The 23,190-nt window shown below is 38.9% G+C and overlaps 1 protein-coding gene across 1 annotated transcript; it reads left to right on the top strand.

The window, feature by feature from the left end:
* The first annotated feature begins 877 nt into the window (after nucleotides 1-877).
* serpinb1 (serpin peptidase inhibitor, clade B (ovalbumin), member 1) lies at nucleotides 878-16,451 on the top strand. Its single transcript, XM_061887971.1, has 7 exons — nucleotides 878-1,010; nucleotides 7,156-7,344; nucleotides 8,165-8,302; nucleotides 8,365-8,482; nucleotides 12,272-12,414; nucleotides 12,493-12,660; nucleotides 15,988-16,451. The coding sequence occupies exons 1-7, from the start codon at nucleotides 1,008-1,010 to the stop codon at nucleotides 16,396-16,398; spliced, it is 1,170 nt and encodes a 389-aa protein (XP_061743955.1). The 5' UTR covers nucleotides 878-1,007; the 3' UTR covers nucleotides 16,399-16,451.
* The last annotated feature ends 6,739 nt before the right edge of the window (nucleotides 16,452-23,190 follow it).

Below are 23,190 nucleotides of genomic sequence, written 5' to 3'. Positions count from 1 at the left end.
CGGCCGACACCGTAGCACGTTGATGTGTTACTACGCTGACCACATCACACCAACTCTCAAATCCCTTCATTGGCTTCCTGTTCCACTCAGGATTGAATTCAAAATCTCCCTACTAACCCACCAGTGCCTTCATGGAAATGCCCCCCTCTACCTCAAAGAACTGCTCACCCCCAAATCCTCCACAGGACACCTATGCTCCAAACAGGCTAACCTCCTCCAACCTCCACGGACAAAGCTACGAACTATGGGAGACCGGGCTTTCTGCTCCCACTCTGTGGAACGCTCTCCCAGACCACCTGAGGGCACCTCAGACTGTGAATGCTTTTTAAAAAGGCTTAAAAACCCATCTTTTAAAAAAAAACCTTTTTATAAACATGCATGCTGGTTCTAGCTATTGAGCTGTTTCTAGTTATATATTTTATTTTTATTATTATTTTTACTATTTTTTACATTGTGGTACTTTGAGGTTGTTTGCTCAACATAAAGTGCTTTTTTACAAGTAAAATCTATTATAATTATTATTACGCTACAAAAATAGTTCCGCGTTCTTACAATAACGATGTCTTGACAGCTTGGTATTTGCACAAGTTACGGAACATAAATGAAGTATTGGTGACGGGTTTTTGAATGCATTTTTTTAGAGATGGAATTGATTGCTCCCGACATCGAGCCGATTTTTATATGATATAAGGCGGGGGAAAAAACATCTGTCTTCTTGTCCCTCGTAGTGATTGTGAACGATGGGCAAAATTAAATAAATAAAAAAATGTGCACTTAAATTATTTGAGCTACGTCTGTACTTGGAAGTTGACGAGTGCTTCATACCTTTTTCACGCCTGCCTTTCGTAATCCTGCAATCTGGTCCTTTTTTGGTGTGTCAGAGTTCATGTTTACAGTAGCAAGGCGTGTGAGGGAGAGGACGATAAGAAGGACTTCTGTGAGTCGAGTATCTTGATGCCGACAGGATTGAAGCAGTCCAAAACCAGTTAAGTTGGCACGTCGTGTAAATGGTAAATAAAAACAGAATACAATGATTTTCAAATCCTTTTCGACTTATATTCAATTGAATAGACTGCAAAGACAGTATAGATATTTTTTGGCAAATAATCATACACTTAGAATTTAATGGCAAACAAATTGGCACAGGTGCATTTTTACCACTGTGTTACATGGCCTTTACTTTTAACAACACTCAGTAAACATTTGGGAACTGAGGAGACCAATTTTTATAGCTTTTCAGGTGGAATTCTTTCCCATTCTTGTTTGATGTACAGCTTAAGTTGTTCAACAGTCCGGGGTCTCTGTTGTGGTATTTTAGGCTTCATAATGCGCCACACATTTTCTATCGGAGGCGGGTCTGGACTACAGGCAGGCCAGTCTAGTACCCGCACTATTTTACTACGAAGCCAAGCTGTTGTAACACGTGGCTTGGCATTGTCTTGCTGAAATAAGCAGGGCCGTCCATGATAATGTTGCATATGTTGCTCCAAAACCTGTATGGACCATTCAGCATTAATGGTGCCTCCACAGATGTGTAAGTTACCCATGCCTTGGGCACTAATACACCCCCATACCATCACATATGCTTGCTTTTCAACTTTGCGCCTATAACAATCCGGATGGTTCTTTTCCGCTTTGGTCAGGAGGACATGATGTCCTCAGTTTACAAAAATAATTTGAAATGTGGACTTGTCAGATCATGGAACACTTTTTCCACTTTGCATCAGTCCATCTTGGATGAGCTCAGGGCACAGCGAAGCCGGCGGCGTTTCTGGGTGTTGTTGACAAATGGCTTTTTAGCTTTGCATAGTAGAGTTTTAACTTACGCTTACAGATGTAGTGACCAACTATAGTTTCTGACAGTGGTTTTCTGAGGTATTCCTGAGGTGTTCCAGCACCTCTTTAAGTTCATCGAGAGAATGCCAAGTGTGCAAAGCAGTAATTCGAGCAAAGGGTGGCTATTTTTTGAAGAAACTACAATATAAAACATGGTTTCCGTTACTTCACCTAGTTTTTGTTAAGTACATACTGTAACTCCACATGTTTTCATTCATGGTTGTGATGCCTTCAGTGACAATCTACAATGTAAATAGTCATGAAAACGTATTGATAGTGTGCTCTAACTTTTGGCGTGTGTGTGTGTGTATATTTATGTGTATGTAGGTGTGTGTGTATATATATGTATGTGTGTATATATATATATATATATATATATATATATATATGTGTGTGTATGTATATATATACATGTATGTATGTGTGTATGTATGTATATATATATATATACATATATATATATGTGTATATGTATTTATGTATATATGTGTATGAATGTGTATATATGTATTTGTATATATAATTTATGTGTTTGTATGTATATATATATATATGTATAGATATATGGTATTCTGGGATGTTGAAAAGAACAACAATAACCAACAACAAGAGTTACAGACTCGAACTGTGGACTTAGTGAACCGTTCCACCCCTATTAAAATTTATATGTAGCATTTTGCGAGCCGTACTTTATAACCTGACCGTGATGATGGACGCCCTGTTTATACAACAGACCTGAACGGAGCCTTGCATGACCGAGCCTTAAATCAGGTTGCCATAAATCAGAAGCCTTTATCACGGTTGCCAAGGCGATGCAGTATATTTGCATGTCGACACGCACAGAGACACACCTTGCTCGACAAACAATGACTAGTCTTTGCAAAAGGGTTCTTTCTGCCAACTGACCTGTGTAACTCTGTATGAACTGTACATACATGTATGAACAGGATAAGCGGAACGAGTTTTGCTCATTCAGAATTATCCAATGAAGTGGCCCTTCAACTTTTTTACCACCTCAGAAAACACTTGGCTCCCCCGTGTACCAACATTAAAACCCAGTAGCACAGTAGGCCTAAGTAGTCATTAAAGACAAGGCAAATGTTGTACTTGGCAAGTCTATTGTAACATTACACACTGTTTGAACAGTAACACTGTTTAAATATAGACAAATAAAACAGTGTACACCAATATTGAATTAAATATTTAGCGTACCATGTACACGTACCACAGTTGGATTATCCAAGATCTAAGTGGATCAAGACATGAGTCAGACCATCACACTTATTGTTCAACAAACCGATGGATAAGCATAGCAGTGAGGAATAAAACTTGATTGTGTACTTTACTTAAGGCTCCTCCTGTACGTCCTTATCTCCTTTGCACCCCACCTTTGAGTCTTACTAATATACAGGTGGTCATAAAAATTCAGCTTGGTTCATTAACAGTCCCCCGTTTCTCACGGCCACTTGGTTCCAGGCAATACCAGAGCATAAAACAAATCTATTTATGACTTTCTAAATAGTTTTTGGCATTATTAGAGCCGTCTAAACATGGTATAACACTCATAAAGTCACATTATATATATATATATATTTACATATATATTTACATATATGTGTGTGTGTGTATATATATGTGTTTGTGTGTATATATATAAATGTGTGTGTGTATATATATATTTTTTTATATATATATATGTATGTGTATATATGTATGTATGTGTGTGTATATATATATGTGTGTGTGTGCGTGTGTATATAAATATATGTTTGTGTGTGTGTGTATATATATGTGTGTATGTATATATATATATATATATATATGTGTGTATGTATATATATATATATAGATTATATTGATTGATTGATATACACAGTATATTATGTATATGTATATATATACAGTATATTATATATATGTGTGTGTACATATATGTATAGATGTATGTGTGTGTGTATATATATATATATATATATATATATATATATATACAGTATATTATATATATGTGTGTGTACATATATGTATAGATGTATGTGTGTGTATATATATATATATATATATATATTTACAAACATATATTATTTTGTCCTAATTTTTATTCAAATTTTATTTAGACTTTTAAACAAATACATTTTATTCTTATTGTTGTATTTTTATCTGTATCAGCAAAATGTTTTTTTCCAGGTTGGGGACAATTCTAACCAGTCAAAGCATGTTTAAGGAATATTTAAAGTAAAAACAATATTTCAGTATAATTATTTCTAATATGATCATATTTGTGTACATTTTAATTATTCTGATCCACATCCTCTCTAAAGACGATTACTAGTGATTGTTTTGCTGCAACAACAAATAAAAGACTTAGACTATAATAACAATAACTATAAGGACAACTGATGAAAATTAGCTATTGCGCTAACTCCGGCATATTTACATTGTTGCTCTCTGTTGATGAATATGCATTGTTCCATTTCAAATAAATAAATAACAAGCCAGTTTTTTGAACGGCTCTTTTATTGTATCGGCTCCACAACACCCGGCTTCTTTTTGAAGAGCCATGAATCTCATCTCTATTGGAAATGAAAATAAACTCAGCAACTCAAATGACCTCAAATAATATTGTTGGAGTTTCTTGTATAGATGGCAGTGATTAATTTCCCCGCCGTGAGTCACACCCACGCGCGATGCGCAGCGATTGCAGAACTTAAACGAGCGCAGTGACGTCATCGTCACTCAACCTCTGGACGCTTCGGAGCCATTGAGGGTGGGGGGGACTCCAACGGAACTTGGTCGGCTTCTTATCGTGTGAACAAAGTGGCAGTAGCGGTCTACGAGGACGTCGAACAGGTAAAGTGACATTATTGACAAGTTTGGTCAAAATATCGCACGAATGAGAAGGTAAATGACAACAGCTGGTGCTTACCTTTAGAGTGAGGGGTCGTTTAAAAACGATCAGACTTTTAAAAGTCAACGATTCGGTTCTTTACTGTTTTTGTATTAAACTCGTCCGTTTTTCTGTTAAAGCCGCGCGACATTGATGAAAATGTGTAATAATTATAATTTTTATTCAAACAAATGCATTTAGTCATAAACAATTTCAAGTAAAAACAGCATCCAAAGAGCCGTATGGGATTCGAGTCGTGTTTGTGAATCGACATAGAAAAGCCCACTCCACTAAACATAGTGAACCTTATTTCCGGGTAAATTACGTTGGTAGATTGTTGGTTTAAACGGTCAACTTCCGTCAATAAATTTGATGAAGCCCACCACAACCTGCCGTTTATTATCTACTGTTACCAAAACTGTATAGTATACATTCCAACGCAGTTTTGAACTAAAAACTAGCAGCACTGTTAGAAGAAAAGTAGAACAACAGCGCCCTCGTATGGCTGAAAAAAGGCGGGCGAGACAAAGCTGAACATTAGAGGCAGTGCAGGATTTATCCCGTTTTGCAATAGTTAAGGCGGGGGTTGGCAATATAAAAAATGAGGGAAAAACATATATATTTGTTGTTTTAATATTTCTGTATGAGGGCAAACATGACACAAACTTTCCTAATTGTTAGAAATCCCACTGTTTACATTAAACATGCTTCACTGATGAGAAAATTTGGTGCGCGATTTTTTGTCCTACTCATTTCGGAAGTCCTTGAACGCACCGTAGTTTGTTTACATCAGGGGTGTCCAACTTTTTGTCACTGAGGGCCGCAGACTGAAAACTCAAAGCAAGCGGGGGCCATGTTGATATTTCTTATGTTAAAAACCGATACAATATATGTACAAAAAATATACATTTGGGCCTCCACTCAGGCTTGATTTTGGGGACCCTAAAAGGTTTTGGTCAAAAAAATATAAAAAAAATGTGTCATTATTCAGTATTATTATTTTTATTATTATTCAAGGTTTAAATTTCTAGATCAACATTAGGTATATCTTATCTTAGGTTAGGTTAGGACTAAGGTTAAAGATTTCGTTGTATATTAGTGTGACCCCACCACCCCTTTTAAGGGGACGGGCAATATGCGCATTCGAATAGTTAGGAGATGCCTCATTTAGCGCCCAAAAATTGTCTGGATTACCCCAGGTTTCACTGAGACCGATGACGTTAAGATTGTTGTCTCTAATTACTTCATTAACTAATAACGTTTTGGGTGACAATGATCTTATGTTTAAAAAGCCCATATTACAGGAGTTTTAAGGAGTAAAGATGAAAATTATCCGTAGTAGCAATATTAATAATGTTGCATTTATCATACGTAGTGCACTTAAAATATCTGTAAATATAACGTTATTAAAGATTTAAGTTGTATGCTCTTTTTGTCAAAGAAAATCCTGTTTTTTAATGAAGAAAACCCCCACAAAATATGTAATATTTTCACCCAATAAAATTTTTAAGTGGAATATTTGACATTATATAATAATTGGAGCCTTAAAAAGGTCAATAACTCATAACAACATTGATTTTAATTCCTAATTATTGTTATTTATTTAGCAACAACACTCAAAAACTAATTACACAGCAATTATTGGGGATCCAAAAGGGTCCTGCTCATTAAAGTGTTAAAAAAATAAATGTATACATTTTATTAACTGTTTACTTTTAACACAATGACCTCCAGATAAAATTCAGATAAGTTTTATTGTTTATGTTTTTTGTTTGTTTGTTTTAGGCCCTTTTTAAAGCAAATTAAAAAAAACAGCTTACTTTTTTACAGAGCAAACACAAAATATGCAACATTTTCCCCAAAGAATATCTCAAAGTGGAATTTAATGTGACGTTATTGGAGCCTTGAATAAATAATGCCATTGATTTTGATTCATTATTATTTTTTAAAGAAAGAAACAGCCTGAATGGCAGCTTTGTGTTATTAGAGTCAAAATTGCAACATTTTCTTGTTACATTTCACCTGTTGGCTCTTTTATAACACTTTTTATGTTTTTTTTTTTTTTTAAGTATTTTTACAATGTGCCTTGGGGCCGTTAAAAAATGAGCTGTGGGCCGCACTTTGGACACCCCTGGTTTACATAGACAACTTTCCTTGATCCCGCCACAGTGAGACGTGCTTTATGCCACTCCTTTGTCTCAATTTGTCCACCAAACCTTTTCATTTGTTTTTGCCACTTGGCCCTATATAGATAACTCCTACACTTTAAGGGTGTCTGACAGCCTAGATTACTTGACTTTCCAATTGTGATCTTATTAGTTAATTAAAATGTCATTTAATCGCGCTACACTGTCAACAGAAAATTCAGTTTTGGAGTTTTTGCAAAACAGCATAGAAGAATATTGTTTTAAACCCCACCTTGCTCGTTACAGGAGAATCCCTCACCATCAACAATGGCCGCCATCAGCGTCTCCAACACCACTTTTGCTCTGGAGTTGTTCCGCACTCTGAGTCAAACAAACCCCACCGGGAACGTCTTTGTCTCTCCCTTCAGCATCAGCTCAGCGCTGGCCATGGTCTACCTGGGAGCCAGGGGCGACACGGCTGCACAGATGGAACAGGTAAACTGCAACTATATCTCAAATGACTAAACACCAAATTAAAATGTACCGTATTTTTCGGACCATAGGGCGCACCGACCGATTAATGGTCTATTTTCGATTTATAAGGCGCATCGGATTAAAGAAGTCATATTGTTATTTTTTTTCTGAACGTAAAACACTTCCTTGTGGTCTACATAACATGTAATGGTGGTTCTTTGCTCAAAATGTTGCGTAGATGATGTTTTATAGATCATCTTTCAGCCACTTTCCGACAGTCGCTTCAGGATGCGCCGTTTTGTGGGCGGTCTTATTTACGTGCCTCCCCGTCATCTTCGTTGTAGCGGTGTAGCGTGCAAGGACGGGAGTGGAAGAAGTGCCAAGTTCAAGTTGTATCTGTTCTTAGTCTGTTTTGTAGTTTTAATAAATCATTATTTCTTACCTGTACGCTGTGTCTGAGCCCGATCTGCATCCAGGAAGAGCACCACTCGCATCACGATGCCTGCCAAAGGGCTCATTTTTCAGTTGCACTGTTGTTGATTCCTGCATAGTTTGAGATTTAGAGATATTATCTTTTGCATTCATGGGAAAATCCGCCATTCTGTGCTTTCAATTTGCATAATATTGTAAAGCCGTCTTGGTGCAACCTGCAAAGCATGCTGGGAATATTATAAGTTAGTATAAAATTGTGTTCTTGTGCATCTATATTGGTATGCCTAATATTTGCATGTGATCTGAGCGAATAATTGACTGTACTGCAGATCAACCAAACTTTTGCTTTTCCCTTTTCCCTGTTTGTGACACGATTTATAAAAGTCCCTCCTCTGAAATCTTCCCCTAGGCCCTGTCCTTCAGGTCCGGCGAGGGCATCCACGCGGACTTCCAGACACTCAACGAGGACATCAATTCGCCATCTGCAACGTACATCCTGAAAGTGGCCAACCGTCTTTATGGAGAAAAGACATCAAAATTCATCGCTGTGAGTTTTCAGCATAAAGTCAACGAGGAAATTCAACTCACCAGCAATTATTGGTTTCGCAGGAGTTCCTTGATGCCACACTCAAGTACTACAAGGCAGACCTGAAGCCCGTGGATTTCATCGGGGATTCGGAGGCTTGTCGAGCAGAGATTAACAGCTGGGTGGAGCAGCAGACGGAAAGTGAGTTTTGAAAAATAATCAACACTCACACTTAGGGTATTTGACTGATGGCTGAATGTACAAAACCCAAAACCAGTGAAGTTGGCACGTTGTGTAAATCCTAAATAAAATACAGAATACAATGATTCTGAAATCCTTTTCAACTTATATTCAATTGAATAGACTGCAAAGACAAGATATTTAATATTCAAACTGAGAAATATTTTTTTTTTTTGCAAATAGTCATTAACTTAGAATTTAATGGCAGCAACACATTGCAAAAAAGTTGGCACATGTGCATTTTTACCACTGTGTTACATGGCCTTTCCTTTAAAGGCCTCCTGAAATGAGATTTTCTTATTTAAACGGGGATAGCAGGTCCATTCTATGTGTCATACTTGATCATTTTGGGGTATTGCCATATTTTTGCTGAAAGGATTTAGTAGAGAACATCGACGATAAAGTTTGCAACTTTTGGTCGCTGATAAAAAAAGTCTTGCCTGTACCGGAAGTAGCAGACGATGTGCGTGTGACGTCACGGGTTGTGGGGCTCCTCACATTGTTTATAATCATAGCCAGCAGCAGCTAGAGCTATTCGGACCGAAAAAGCGACAATTTGCCCAATAATTTGAGCGAGGATGAAAGATTCGTGGATGAGGAAATTTAGAGTGAAGGACTAGAAGAAAAAAAAAGGCGATTGCAGTGAGAGCGATTCAGATGTTTTTTGACACATTTACTCGGATAATTCTGGAAAATCCCTTATCTGCTTATTGTGTTGCTAGTGTTTTAGTGAGTTAAATAGTACCTGAAAGTTGGAGGGGTGTGGCCACGGGTGTGTTGACGCCAAAGTCTTTGAGGGAAGTCACGAAGCTGCAGCCGGACAGAAGCTCTGCTGATCTCCGGTAAGAGCCGACTTATTACCACAATTTTCTCACCGAAAACTGCCAGTTGACATGTAGTCGGGATCCATGTTCGCTTGACCGCTCTGATCCATAGTAAAGCTTCACCTCCGGGAATGGAAACAAGGAAACACCGGCTGTGTTTGTGTGGCTAAAGGCTAAAAGCTTCCCACCTCCATTTTTCTACTTTGACTTCTCCATTATTAATTGAACAAATTGCGAAAGATTCAGCAACACAGATGTCCAGAATACTGTGTAATTATGGGATTAGAGCAGACTACTTATAGCTTGGATCGGGCTGGAAAATAGTGTCCGCTACAACCGGTGACATCAAAAGCACGCGTCATCATACTGCGACGTTTTCAACACGACACTTCGCGGGAAATTTAAAATTGCAATTTAGTAAACTAAAAAGGCCGTATTGGCATGTGTTGCAATGTTAATATTTCATCATTGATATATAAACTATCAGACTGCGTGGTCGGTTTCAGTAGGCCTTTAAACAACATTCAGTAAACGTTTGGGAACTGAGGAGACCAATTTTTGAAGCTTTTCAGGTGGAATTATTTCCCATTGTTGCTTGATGTATATTTTAAGTTGTTCAACAGTATCTGTTGTGGTATTTTAGGCTTCATAATGCGCCACACATTTTCTACGGGAGACAGGTCTGGACTACAGGCAGGCCAGTCTAGTACCCACACTCTTTTACTAAAAAGCCACGCTGTTGTAACATGTGGCTTGGCATTGTCTTGCTGAAATAAGCAGGGGCGTCCATGAAAAAGACGTTGCTTGGATGGCAACATATGTTGCTCCAAAACCTGTATTTAACTTTCAGCGTTAATGGTGCCTTTACAGATGTGTAAGTTACCCACTGATGTCGCTTTTTGATGCAGTACCGCCTAAGGGATCGAAGGTCTGTGATATAATCGCTTACGTGCAGTGATTTCTCCAGATTCTCTGAACATTTTGATGATATTACGGACCGTAGATTGTGAAGTCTCTAAATTCCTTGCAATAGCTCGTTGAGAAATGTTGTTATTTATTTGTTGGACAATTTGCTCACGCATTTGTTGACAAAGTGGTGACCCTCGCCTCATCCCTGTTTGTGAATGACTGAGCATTTAATGGAAGCTGCTTTTATACAAAATCATGGCACCCACCTGTTCCCAATTAGCCTGTTCCCCTGTGGGATGTTCCAAATAATTGTTTGATGAGCATTCCTTAACTTTGTCAGTCTTTTTTGCCAGTTGTGCCAGTTTTTTTTAAACATGTTGCAGGCATCAAATTCCAAATGAGCTAAAAATGCAAAAAATAACGTTGTCTAGTTCAAACATTAAATATATCGTTTTTGCAGTCCATTCAATTCAATATAGGTTGAAAAGGATTGGCAAATAATTGTTTTCTGTTTTTATTTACTATTTACACAACATGCCAACTTCACTGGTTTTGGAGTAATTTAATTAAAAGAACACCACATTTGGTCAATCGTTATTTTTTTAATGCAAAATAACAAAACTGACAGAATAAAATAAATATTTTCTGAAAATAAATCTTAATCATCCATCCATCCATTTTCTACCGCTTATTCCCTTTTGAGGTTACGGGGGGCGCTGGCGCCTATCTCAGCTACAATCGAGTTGGAAGGCACCACGGACTGGTACCGGTCCCTAGACCGGTGGTTAGGGACCACTGCAATACAACATTATAATCATCTGTTTATTTATCCTAAACCATTAACTATGAACACCTTTAGTCCAGGACAGCCCTACACTCTCTAATTTGAAATGTCTCTAATATTTGCGACATGTTTTTAATGGTCCTTAAAGGGGAATTGCAATTTTGGGGGAGTTTTGCCTATCATTCACAATACTAATGTGACACAAGCACACATGTCTTTCAGGTCTCAAATTTGAACTTTGAAAGGGCAAGGTAATAGTTGCCTTAAAGGACGGCTCAAATTTTATTTTTTTCTTTCGAGGCAGGGGCTCCAAAGCATTATTGAATGCATATATATATATATATATATATATATATATATATATATATATATATATATATATATATATATATATTGGGCTTATATATATATATATATATAAAATGGGCATAGTGTCCTCTTACGCCCAAAACGCCCATGTTTATGCCAATGACGTTAATTATGCAATGTCTTAAACAGTTGAAAATGTAAGAAAAAAAGTAATTTCGTTTTTTTTTTTATGAATTTATTCGACGAAAAAAATACCTTTACAAATGCCCATTAATAAGTAAAAAGTCAGGGGCGGTCACGGCATGCTCTTGCCGTTGATGCCTGTCAATTTTTTTTTACGGCATTACGCTGGTTGCCGTGGTTGAACTCGAACCCTGGAATTTACTTTTTTTTTATGCATTGTAAAGCGTAAATAAAAGCTAAGAAGAGGTGGCTAACAGAGGCTCTAATGGGGTCTGTACTATTTCGGCTATAAAGTGCTCTGAAAACATCCAAAAACCTCCATCAACGTTTTATATACATTTTGTGAGTATATACAGTATGTAATGTAGCAAGAGGCACATTCATAATAACTTGCATTCATTTCACAAACGCATCACAGCGTTCGCTATTTCATGCAACAACTAATACTAATCATGGGAGACTTCATAAGAGCCAGCAAAAGCAACTTTGGGACAAATGACGATCCAGAACTGTATATTTTTGAGCATCAATATATGGAGGATGAACCCGTTTTAGTGTCGCACAAAACATGTACAGCTAAGTGCTGTATAAGAACATAATGTCTATGAATGTTTCAGGGCGTTCAATCGATCACAACTGGAGTGCTCAAAGACTTAGATTGGTCCGAACTAGTCTAGCGGCCGTTGCCTAAACCCAAAATATAACATTGACCTCTTTCTTTGTTTTGTGCATTGTTGTCAGATAAGATTAAAGATCTCCTGAAGCCAGGAACTCTCAGCCCAACGACAAGATTAGCTCTTGTCAACGCCATCTACTTCAAAGGCAACTGGAAGCACATGTTCAACCCAGGCAACACCTGTGAACAGCCTTTTAAAGTCAATCAGGTGGAAAAAAAAATGATCTGCCGCAGATGGTTTGTTATGAGGCAATGACTCTTACGTCGGGGTTTTTATATTTGTCAGAACGTGACCACGAAGGTGCAAATGATGTATCTGAAGGAGAAACTTCCGTACAACTACATCCCTGAGCTGGGTCTGCAGATCCTAGAGATGCCATACAAAGGTGATGAGCTCAGCATGGTCATCCTGCTTCCGGAAGAGTCTACTGATGGTTCTGACCCGCTGCTGAAGGTACACAACACTACAACAATGACCTTCATGCTCAGATGATCTCGTTAAAACTTATTAGGTTACCGTAATTTTCGGACCATAAGGCGCACTGGATTACAAGGCGCACTGCCGATGAATAGTCTATTTTTGATCTTTTTTCATATATAAGGCGCATTAACCTCTTAAGGCCCAAGATGTTTGTTTACATGCTGTTTTTATTTCTCTTAGCTATTTTGGCTTATTGTACTCTAATTAGAATAAAAACATCTTTTGATATGATGTACTTAGTCCATAAGTACACAAACGTGTACTTCATGTTTAGTGACATGCTAATTCTTATTTTGACACTTTTGTTTTATGACCACAGTTCCGTTTGTGTTGACGTTTTTTTTGTTTGTGTCTCCGTCTCGTGCGCGCCTTTTGTTTACACTTTTCAGAGTAAGAATTAAATCATGTGTTCACCTTCATGCCAGTTCTTTTGCATCTCGGGAAAACAATCCACGCAGGAAACTGCATCATAGTCCACGCCCTGACAGGTTCACAGTGTGGCGCATATTTGTAACAGTGTTCAAGTTGTTTATACGCCCACCCTCAGTGTGACCTGTATGGCTGTTGACCAAGTATGCATTGCATTCTCTTCTGTGTGTGAAAAGCCGTAGATATTAAGTGACTGGGCCGGCACGCAAAGGTAATGCCTTTAAGGTTTATTGGCGCTCTGTGTTTCTCCCTACGTCCGTGTACCACTCCGTACGGCGGCGTTTTAAAATGTCATAAATTTTACCTTTTAAAACCGATACAGATAATTTACGATATTACATTTTAAAACATTTATCGGCCGATAACATCGGCAGCCCGATATTATCGGACATCTTTAGTTTTGATGATATTACGGACCGTCGATGGTGAAATCCCTAAATTCCTTGCAATAGCTGGTTGACAAATTTTGTTTTTAAACCGTTGGACAATTACGTCCGATATTATCGGACATCTCTACTTGTGAGTGCGGATGACACAGCTTTACAACTGTTGACATTCTAGTTTCGAGCATGTTTTACTCAATATACAAACTCAATATACCCGCACTCTTTTTTTACAAAGCCACGCTGTTGTAAAACGTGCTGAATGTGGCTTGGCATTGTCTTGCTGAAATAAGCAGGGGCGTCCATAAAAAAGACGGCGCTTGGATGGCAGCATATGTTGTTCCAAAACCTGTATGTACCTTTTCAGCATTAATGGTGCCTTCACAGATGTGTAAGTTACCCATGCCTTGGGCACTAATGCACCCCCATACCATCACAGATGCTGACTTTTGAACTTTGCGTCGATAACAGTCTGGATGGTTCGCTTCCCCTGTGGTCCGGATGACACGATGTCGAATATTTCCACAAACAATTTGAAATGTGGACTCGTCAAACCACAGAACACTTGCATCAGTCCATCTTAGATGATCTCGGGCTCAGAGAAGCCGGCGGCATTTCTGGATGTTGTTGATAAATGGCTTTGGCTTTGCATAGTAGAGCTTTAACTTGCACTTACAGATGTAGCAACAAACTGTATTTAGTGAGAGTGGTTTTCTGAAGTGTTCCTGAGCCCATGTGGTGATATCCTTCAGAGGTTGATGTTGGTTTTTGATACAGTGCCGTCTGAGGGATCGAAGGTCACGGTCATTCATTGTTGGTTTCAGGCCATGCCACTTATGTGGAGTGCTTTCTCCAGATTCTCTGAACCTTTTGATGATATTATGGACTGTAGATGTTGAAATCCCAAAATTTCTTGCAATTGCACTTTGAGAAACGTTGTTCTTAAACTGTTTGACTATTTGCTCACACTGTTCTGGACAAAGGGGTGTACCTCGCCCCATCCTTTCTTGTGAAAGACTGAGCAATTTTTGGGAAGCTGTTTTTATACCCAATCATGGCACCCACCTGTTCCCAATTAGCCTGCACACCTGTTAGATGTTCCAAATAGGTGTTTGATGAGCATTCCTCAACTTTATCAGTATTTATTGCCACCTTTCCCAACGTTTTTGTCCCGGGTTACTGGCATCAAATTATAAAGTTAATGATTATTTGCAAAAAAAAAAAAAAATGTTTATCAGTTTGAACATCAAATATGTTGTCTTTGTAGCATATTCAACTGAATATGAGTTGAAAATTATTTGCAAATCATTGTATTCTGTTTATATTTACAGTGGGGCAAAAAAGTATTTAGTCAGCCACCGATTGTGCAAGTTCTCCCACTTAAAATGATGACAGAGGTCTGTAATTTTCATCATTGGTACACTTCAACTGTGAGAGACAGAATGAGGAAAAAAAATCTATGAATTCACATTGTAGGAATTTTAAAGAATTTATTTGTAAATTATGGTGGAAATTAAGTATTTGGTCAAACATTCAAAGCTCTCACTGATGGAAGGAGGTTTTGGCTCAAAATCTCACGATACATGGCCCTGTTCATTCTTTCCTTAACACGGATCAATCGTCCTGTCCCCTTAGCAGAAAAACAGCCCCAAAGCATGATGTTTCCACCCCCATGCTTCACAGTAGATATGGTGTTCTTGGGATGCAACTCAGTATTCTTCTTCCTCCAAACACGACGAGTTGAGTTTATACCAAAAAGTTCTATTTTGGTTTCATCTGACCACATGACATCCTCCCAATCCTCTGCTGTATCATCCATGTATCCATTTTGGTGTAAACTCAACTCGTCGTGTTTGGAGGAAGAAGAATACTGAGTTGCATCTCAAGAACACCATACCTACTGTGAAGCATGGGGGTGGAAACATCATGCTTTGGGGCTGTTTTTCTGCTAAGGGGACAGAATGATTGATCTGTGTTAAGGAAAGAATGAATGGGGCCATGTATCGTGAGATTTTGAGCCAAAACCTCCTTCCCTCAGTGAGAGCTTTGAATGGTTTATTTTCCACCATAATTTACAAATAAATTCTTTAAAATTCCTACAATGGGATTTCCTGGATTTTTTTTTAAATATTCTGCCTCTCACAGTTGAAGTGTACCTATGATGAAAATTACAGACCTCTGTCATCATTTTAAGTGGGAGAACTTGCACAATAGATGGCTGACTAAATACTTTTTTGCCCCACTGTACATTTAACACAATTTCCCAACTCATATGGAAACGGGGTTTGTTGGACCAAAACTCTTGAAACAAGTAAAACACTATCATAAAATCTGCTTAGTGAGAAGAATAATCTTATCAGACAGAAAATAAGCAAACATCAGCCTTATTTCAGAGATTGAATCTTACCTTGATTTCAGTTTTTGCAGTGAAGAGTGTCTTTGCGTGGATCAATCACACCGTGCTCCTTCTTCTTTCCTCCCCGTGCAGCTAGAAAAGGAGCTTACTCCCACCAAACTGAGCCAGTGGACCAAGAGGGACAACATGGACGTCAACACCGACGTGGTCGTTCACCTGCCCAAGTTCAAACTGGAGGAGGAGTACGAGCTGAACGAACCCCTGGCCAAACTGGGCATGACAAACGTGTTTTGCACCGCCAAGGCTGACCTTTCCGGAATGAACGGCGAGGGAAGACTGTCCTTGTCCACGGTGGCCCACAAGGCCTTCGTGGAGGTAAACGAGGAGGGCAGCGAGGCCGCCGCGGCCACCGCCGGTATCGCCTCGTTCTGCATGCTGATGAGGGAGGAACACTTTAACGCGGACCACCCCTTCCTCTTCTTCATCAGGCACAATAAGTCCAAGGCTGTCCTCTTCCTCGGCAGGTTCTCCTCTCCCCAATAGAGAGAACTCAAATCCATGGAGAAAGAGTTTTTGAAAATGTCATTTTTCTCAATCCATACTAGGGTACCAAACTGTATTTCGATACATTTTCGATACTTTTCTAAATAAAGGGGACCGCAAAAAATGGCATTATTGGCTTTATTTTAACAAACAATCTTAGGGTACTGTGGAGAGGCGGAACGGAGCGGCAGGGCATGCTGGAGCCCGGCCCAAGATGGCGGGAAGGAGGCGGAGAATGCGAGCGAGCGGTGAGGCGGGGCTTGAAGGGAGCGACGCCGCAGGCGAGATCAGGTGAGTGGATCGCGCTCTTGGACACAATTAATGTTTCTCCTCTCAATATATAAGTGTGAAGTGAAGTGAATTATATTTATATAGCGCTTTTCTCTAGTGACTCAAAGCACTTTACATAGTGAAACCCAATATCTAAGTTACATTTAAACCAGTGTGGGTGGCACTGGGAGCAGGTGGGTAAAGTGTCTTGCCCAAGGACACAACGGCAGTGACTAGTATGGCGGAAGTGGGAATTGAACCTGCAACCCCCAAGTTGCTGGCACGGCCACTCTACCAACCGAGCTATACCGCCCTAAAAGGGGAGAAGGAGGAATTGGAGAGACTGAAGCAGTGGATGAGTAGCGAAAGCAACAGAGAGTAAAACGCGGACGACCGGGGCGGCTGAAAAGCGAGACGGAGGAGCGACTCCGGCGCTGCTAATAAAAAAACAGGTGATTAGATAACTCGTTCCAGCTGAGATATCCACTCACCTGTTGGCTGCTTCATGGCCGGCCCCTGCACACACCCCGCCCGCAGGGGATGCGTGGACCACGCCCCTCTCCACAGGTACATTAAACATATGTTTATTATTTTGTCCTTAAATACAATTGTGAACATACAAGACAACTTGTCTTTTATCCATCCATCCGTCCATTTTCTACCGCTTGTCCCTTTTTGGGGTCGCGGGGTGGGTACTGGAGCCTATCTCAGCTGCATTTGGACGGAAGGCGGCGTACACCCTGGACAAGTCGCCACCTCATCACAGGGCGACTTGTCTTTTAGTAGTAAGTAAACAAACAAAGGCTCCTACTTTAGTCTGCTGACATATGCAGTAACATATTGTGTCATTCATGTTATTTTGTCAAAATTATGAAGGACAAGCTGTAAAAATTGATTATTAATCCACTTGTTCATTTACTGTTAATATCTGCTTATTTTCCGTTTTAACATGTTCCATCTACACTTCTGTTAAAATGTAATAATCACTTATAAAGTTAAAGGCCTACTGAAATGAGATTTTCTTATTCAAACGGGGATAGCAGGTCCATTCTATGTGTCATACTTGATCATTTCGCAATATTGCCATATTTTTGCTGAAAGGATTTAGTAGAGAACATCGACGATAAAGTTTGCAACTTTTGGTCGCTAATAAAAAAGCCCTGCCAGTACCGGAAGTAGCAGACGATGTGGGCGTGACGTCACGGGTTGTGGAGCTCTTCACATCCTCACATTGATTACAATCATAGCCACCACCAGCTAGCGCGATTCGGATCGAGAAAGCGACAATTTCCCCATTAATTTGAGCGAGGATGACAGATTCATGGATGAGGACAGGGAGAGTGAAGGACTAGAAGAAAAAAAAGACGAGGGCAGTGGGAGCGATTCAGATATTAGACACATTTACTAGGATAATTATGGAAAATCCCTTATCTGCTTATTGTGTTACTAGTGTTTCAGTGAGATTATATAGTCATACCTGAAAGTCGGAGGGGTGTGGTGACCGCCAGTGTCTCAGAAAAAGTCGCAGCTGCCTCTTTGACAGCTGCAGGGGGGACGACACAACCTCCGCTCATGTTTACGGTAAGAGCCGACTTATTACCACAATTTTCTCACCGAAACCTGCCGGTTGACGTGGTAGAGAAACATGTTCGCTTGACCGCTCTGTTCCATATGAAATAAAATAGTGAACATACAAGACAACTTGTCTATTATGTATCCATCCATCCATTTACTACCGCTTGTCCCTTTTTGGGGTCGCGGGGGGGGGGGTGCTGGAGCCTATCTCAGCTGCATTCGGAGAGAAGGCGGTGTACACCCTGGACAAGTCTTTTAGTAGTACGTAAACAAACAAAGGCTCCTAATGCAGTAACATATTGTGTCATTTATCTACCTATTATTTTGTCCAAATTATGAAGGACAACCTGTAAAAATTGATTATTAATCCGCTTGTTCATTTACTGTTAATATCTGCTTATTTCCCGTTTTAACATGTTCTACCTACACTTCTGTTAAAATGTAATAATCACTTATAAAGTTAAAGGCCTACTGAAATGAGATTTTCTTATTCAAACGGGGATAGCAGGTCCATTCTATGTGTCATACTTGATAATATCGCGATATTGCCATATTTTTGCTGAAAGGATTTAGTAGAGAACATCGACGATAAAGTTTGCAACTTTTGGTCGCTAATAAAAAAGCCCTGCCAGTACCGGAAGTAGCAGACGATGTGGGCGTGACGTCACGGGTTGTGGAGCTCCTCACATCCTCACATTGATTACAATCATGGCCACCAGCAGCCAGAGCGATTCGGAGCGAGAAAGCGACAATTTCACCGTTAATTTGAGCGAGGATGAAAGATTCGTGGATGAGGATAGTGAGAGTGAAGGACTAGAAGAAAAAAAAAAGACAAGGGCAGTGGGAGCGATTCAGATGTTATTAGACACATTTACTAGGATAATTTTGGAAAATGACTTATCTGCTTATTGTGTTACTAGTGTTTTAGTGAGATTATATAGTCATACCTGAAAGTCGGAGGGGTGTGGTGACCGCCAGTGTCTCTGAAAAGTCGCAGCTGACTCTTTGACAGCTGCAGGGGGGACGACACAAGCTCCGCTCATGTTTACGGTAAGAGCCGACTTATTGCCACAATTTTCTCACCGAAACCTGCCGGTTGACGTGGTAGAGGAACAGAGTCGCTTGACCGCTCTGTTCCATATTAAATAAAATAGTGAACATACAAGACAACTTGTCTTTTATCCATCCATCCATCCATTTTCTACCGCTTGTCTCTTTTTGGGGTCGCGGGGGCTTATCTCAGCTGCATTCGGACGGAAGGCGGTGAACACCCTGGACAAGTCTTTCAGTAGTAAGTAAACAAACAAAGGCTCCTATTTAGTCTGCTGACATATGCAGTAACATATTGTGTCATTTATCTACCTATTATTTTGTCAAAATTATGAAGGACAAACTGTAAAAATTGATTATTAATCCACTTGTTCATTTACCGTTAATATCTGCTTATTTCCCGTTTTAACATGTTCTATCTACACTTCTGTTAAAATGTAATAATCACTTATAAAGTTAAAGTACCAATAATTGTCACACACGCACACACACACACACACACACACACACACACACTAGGTGTGGCGAAATTATTCTCTGCGAGCAGTGAGCAGCAGCGGGGGCCGCGCCCGGGATTATTTTTTGGTGATTTAACAGCCAAATCCAACCCTTGATGCTGAGTGCCAAGCAGTGAGATAATGAGTCTCATTTTTATAGTCTTTGGTATGACTCGGCCGGGGTTTGAACTCGCAACCCACCGATCTCAGGGCGGACACTCTAACGTCATTCTCCTGTTGTTTGATCCATTACACCAGTTTTGGATGATATCACACGTTTAGGTATCGATCCGATACAAAGTAGTTACAGGATCACACATTGGTCATATTCAAAGTCATCATAATGATTTTTTCTTTAAATAAAGACCAATGTGGCGATAAAAAATATTGATGTAATCATAGTAGTATCGTCTAAATACGCTCTTGTGCTTGGTATCATCACAGTGGATGTCAGGTGTGGATCCACCCATGGCATTTGTTTACATTCAGGGGTGAGCTATTGTATCCTACGGTGCTTAGCGAAGCATGTTTGGATGATATTTGTAAGAAACGTACTTTATTTGTCGCCATGGAGATGAGGATTAGTGATTTAGAAGTCGCTAAAACACTGCGGATGGACGTTAGCCGCGAGCTAACGAGCCATGTCTTAAAGCACCTCTTCTTGAGGGTGTTTCAGTGTTATAAATTCATATTTAGCTCTACTTTTTAAGCCAAAATGCGTCCGTTCTCCCTTTTCTGTCTCCACACACTGTCTGTTTACAAGTACTCAGTGATTGTGTGCTGCCGAACATGCTCCTCTGCTCGCAAAACCAGCAATGTCGTCATGCCCGTTTAAAAAAAGGTGAACCGGTACTTTTCAAACAGAGGAAAGTACCCTTTTCTATTCATTAAGACCGCGATACTATCCCAGTACAACCCTAATCCATACGCTGAATTAGATGTAATGAAGCACTCACAATGTTTTATTTCAGTTATTTAAAAAAACAACCCCAATAATAATAATAATAATAAAAAAAAGTGGAGTATATGGAAACCGAGGTACCACTGTAGCTGTATCAAAAAAAAAAAGCCCATTCATTTTCCTACCGCTTGTCCCTTTTGGGGTGGCGGGGGGTGCTGGAGCCTATCTCAGCTGCATTCGGGGGGAAGGCGGCGTACACCCTGGACAAGTTGCGTGACAAAAAAAATATTGGCTCTATTTTCCAGTGGGACGTTTTGAGGTGTGCACGGTAAAGAAACGATGATACAGATGTTTGAGCAAAAATAACAAAAGAAAAGCAAAATTGATTAATTCAAAAACCTTTCTTAGCTCTCCTGTCCTGTGTCCAAATACTTGCACGAGTTTGTCAACAATATAATAATATAGAAGTGTAATAATAACAATATGAACACGACAAAAGCACTACACATTTAAAAAAAACAAAACAACAACAACATATTATGACTTATGTTTTTAAATTGTCTCTTTAGTTCTCATAAGTCTTGTTTTTTGTAATTTTCATTCTTATATAATGTAAAATCATTGTTTTTTTCTCATTGCATTAATTGGCAAAAATACTATTTTCCCTCACAATATCACAGCTTCATTGTTGTACTGTTTAATGTAATTTATTTTACGCAATATTACAATTTCAGTCTTACGTTTTTGTTGCGGTCCCCTCCAAGGTTCCTCATTGTAGCCCATTGGGTTGAGTTTTTCCTTGCCCTGATGTGGGATCTGAGCCGAGGATGACGTTGTGGCTTGTGCAGCCCTTTGAGACACTTGTTATTTAAGCCTATATACATAAACTTTGATTGATTGGTTAACTGTTTAGTTAGGCAAATCTGACCTCCCCCCCAAAAAAAATCAAGTGTATTTCCACACGATTCGGTTTTTGTCTGGCCTTTTAGAATGCATCAGTACCATGTTTTCCCATATTCCGTTTTGTGAGCTACAAATGTTTGAGCAAAATCAAATGTGCAAAAATAACAAAAGAAAAGCCAAATTGATTCATTCAAAATCCTTTCTTAGCTCTCTGGTTCTGTCCTGTGTCCAAATACTTGCACGAGTTTGTAAACAAAACAATAATAAAGAAGTGTAATGATAACAATGTGAACAACAACATGACAAAAGCACAGGGATATTTCAAAAAAACATTATATCATGACCTAATTCTTTCACATTGTCTCTTTAGTTCTCATAATTTTATGGATTTAGTCTTGTTTTTTTTGTATTTTTCATTTTTACGTAATGTAAAATTATTGTTTTTTCTCATTGTATTTATGGCAAAAATAACATTTTTCCTCACAATATCACAGCTTCATTATTGTACTTTTTAATACAATTTATTTTACGCAATATTACAATTTCAGTCTTATGTTTTTTTGTAATCGGCTTGATCAGACTATAAATATTTGAGTAAAAAAAATGAGATTGGTAAAATTGTTTTTGCTAATAGTATATAATTTGGGAATTTATGCTTCAGTATTTCCTGTCAAATCAAAACACACAAATCTCACTGTGTAGTTTGGCAAATCCCACCAGAAAAAAAATAAATAACAAAAACACAAACAAATTTGATTCATTCAAAACCTCCTGTGTCCAAATACTTGCACGAGTTTGTAAACAATATAATGATATATAGAAGTCATGTAAACAATATAAACAAACAGTATATAAGTAATAAGTAGTATAAGAAGTAATATAGACAAGTATATACAAACCCCGTTTCCATATGAGTTGGGAAATTGTGTTAAATGTAAATATAAACAAAATACAATGATTTGCAAATCCTTCTCAACCCATATTCAGTTGAATGCACTACAAAGAGAAGATATTTGATGTTCAAACTCTTAAACTTTTTTTTTTTGCAAATAATTATGTTACAATTTCATGCCTGCAACACGTGCCCAAGAAGTTGGGAAAGGGCATGTTCACCACTGTGTTACATCACCTTTTCTTTTAACAACACTCAATAAACCTTTGGGAACTGAGGAGACACACTTTTGAAGCTTTTCAGGTGGAATTCTTTCCCATTCTTGCTTGATGTACAGCTTAAGTTGTTCAACAGTCCGGGGTCTCTGTTGTCGTATTTTACGCTTCAAAATTTTCAGTGGGAGACAGGTCTGGACTACAGGCAGCCCAGTCTAGTACCCACACTCTTTTACTATAAAGCCACGCTGTTGTCAAACGTGGCTTGGCATTGTCTTGCTGAAATAAGCAGGGGCGTCCATGATAATGTTGCTTGAATAACAATATATGTTGCTCCAAAACCTGTATGTACCTTTCAACATTAATGGTCCCTTCACAGATGTGTAAGTTACCCATGCCTTGGACACTAATACAGCACCATATCATCACAGATGCTGGCTTTTGAACTTTGCGCCTAAAACAATCCGGTTGGTTCTTTTCCTCTTTGTT

The sequence above is a fragment of the Nerophis ophidion genome, linkage group LG26 (assembly GCF_033978795.1).
Source record: "Nerophis ophidion isolate RoL-2023_Sa linkage group LG26, RoL_Noph_v1.0, whole genome shotgun sequence".
Lineage (NCBI taxonomy): Eukaryota > Metazoa > Chordata > Actinopteri > Syngnathiformes > Syngnathidae > Nerophis > Nerophis ophidion.
The sequence above is the reverse complement of the archived record's forward strand: the minus strand, read 5'-3'. Positions and strand labels throughout refer to the sequence as shown.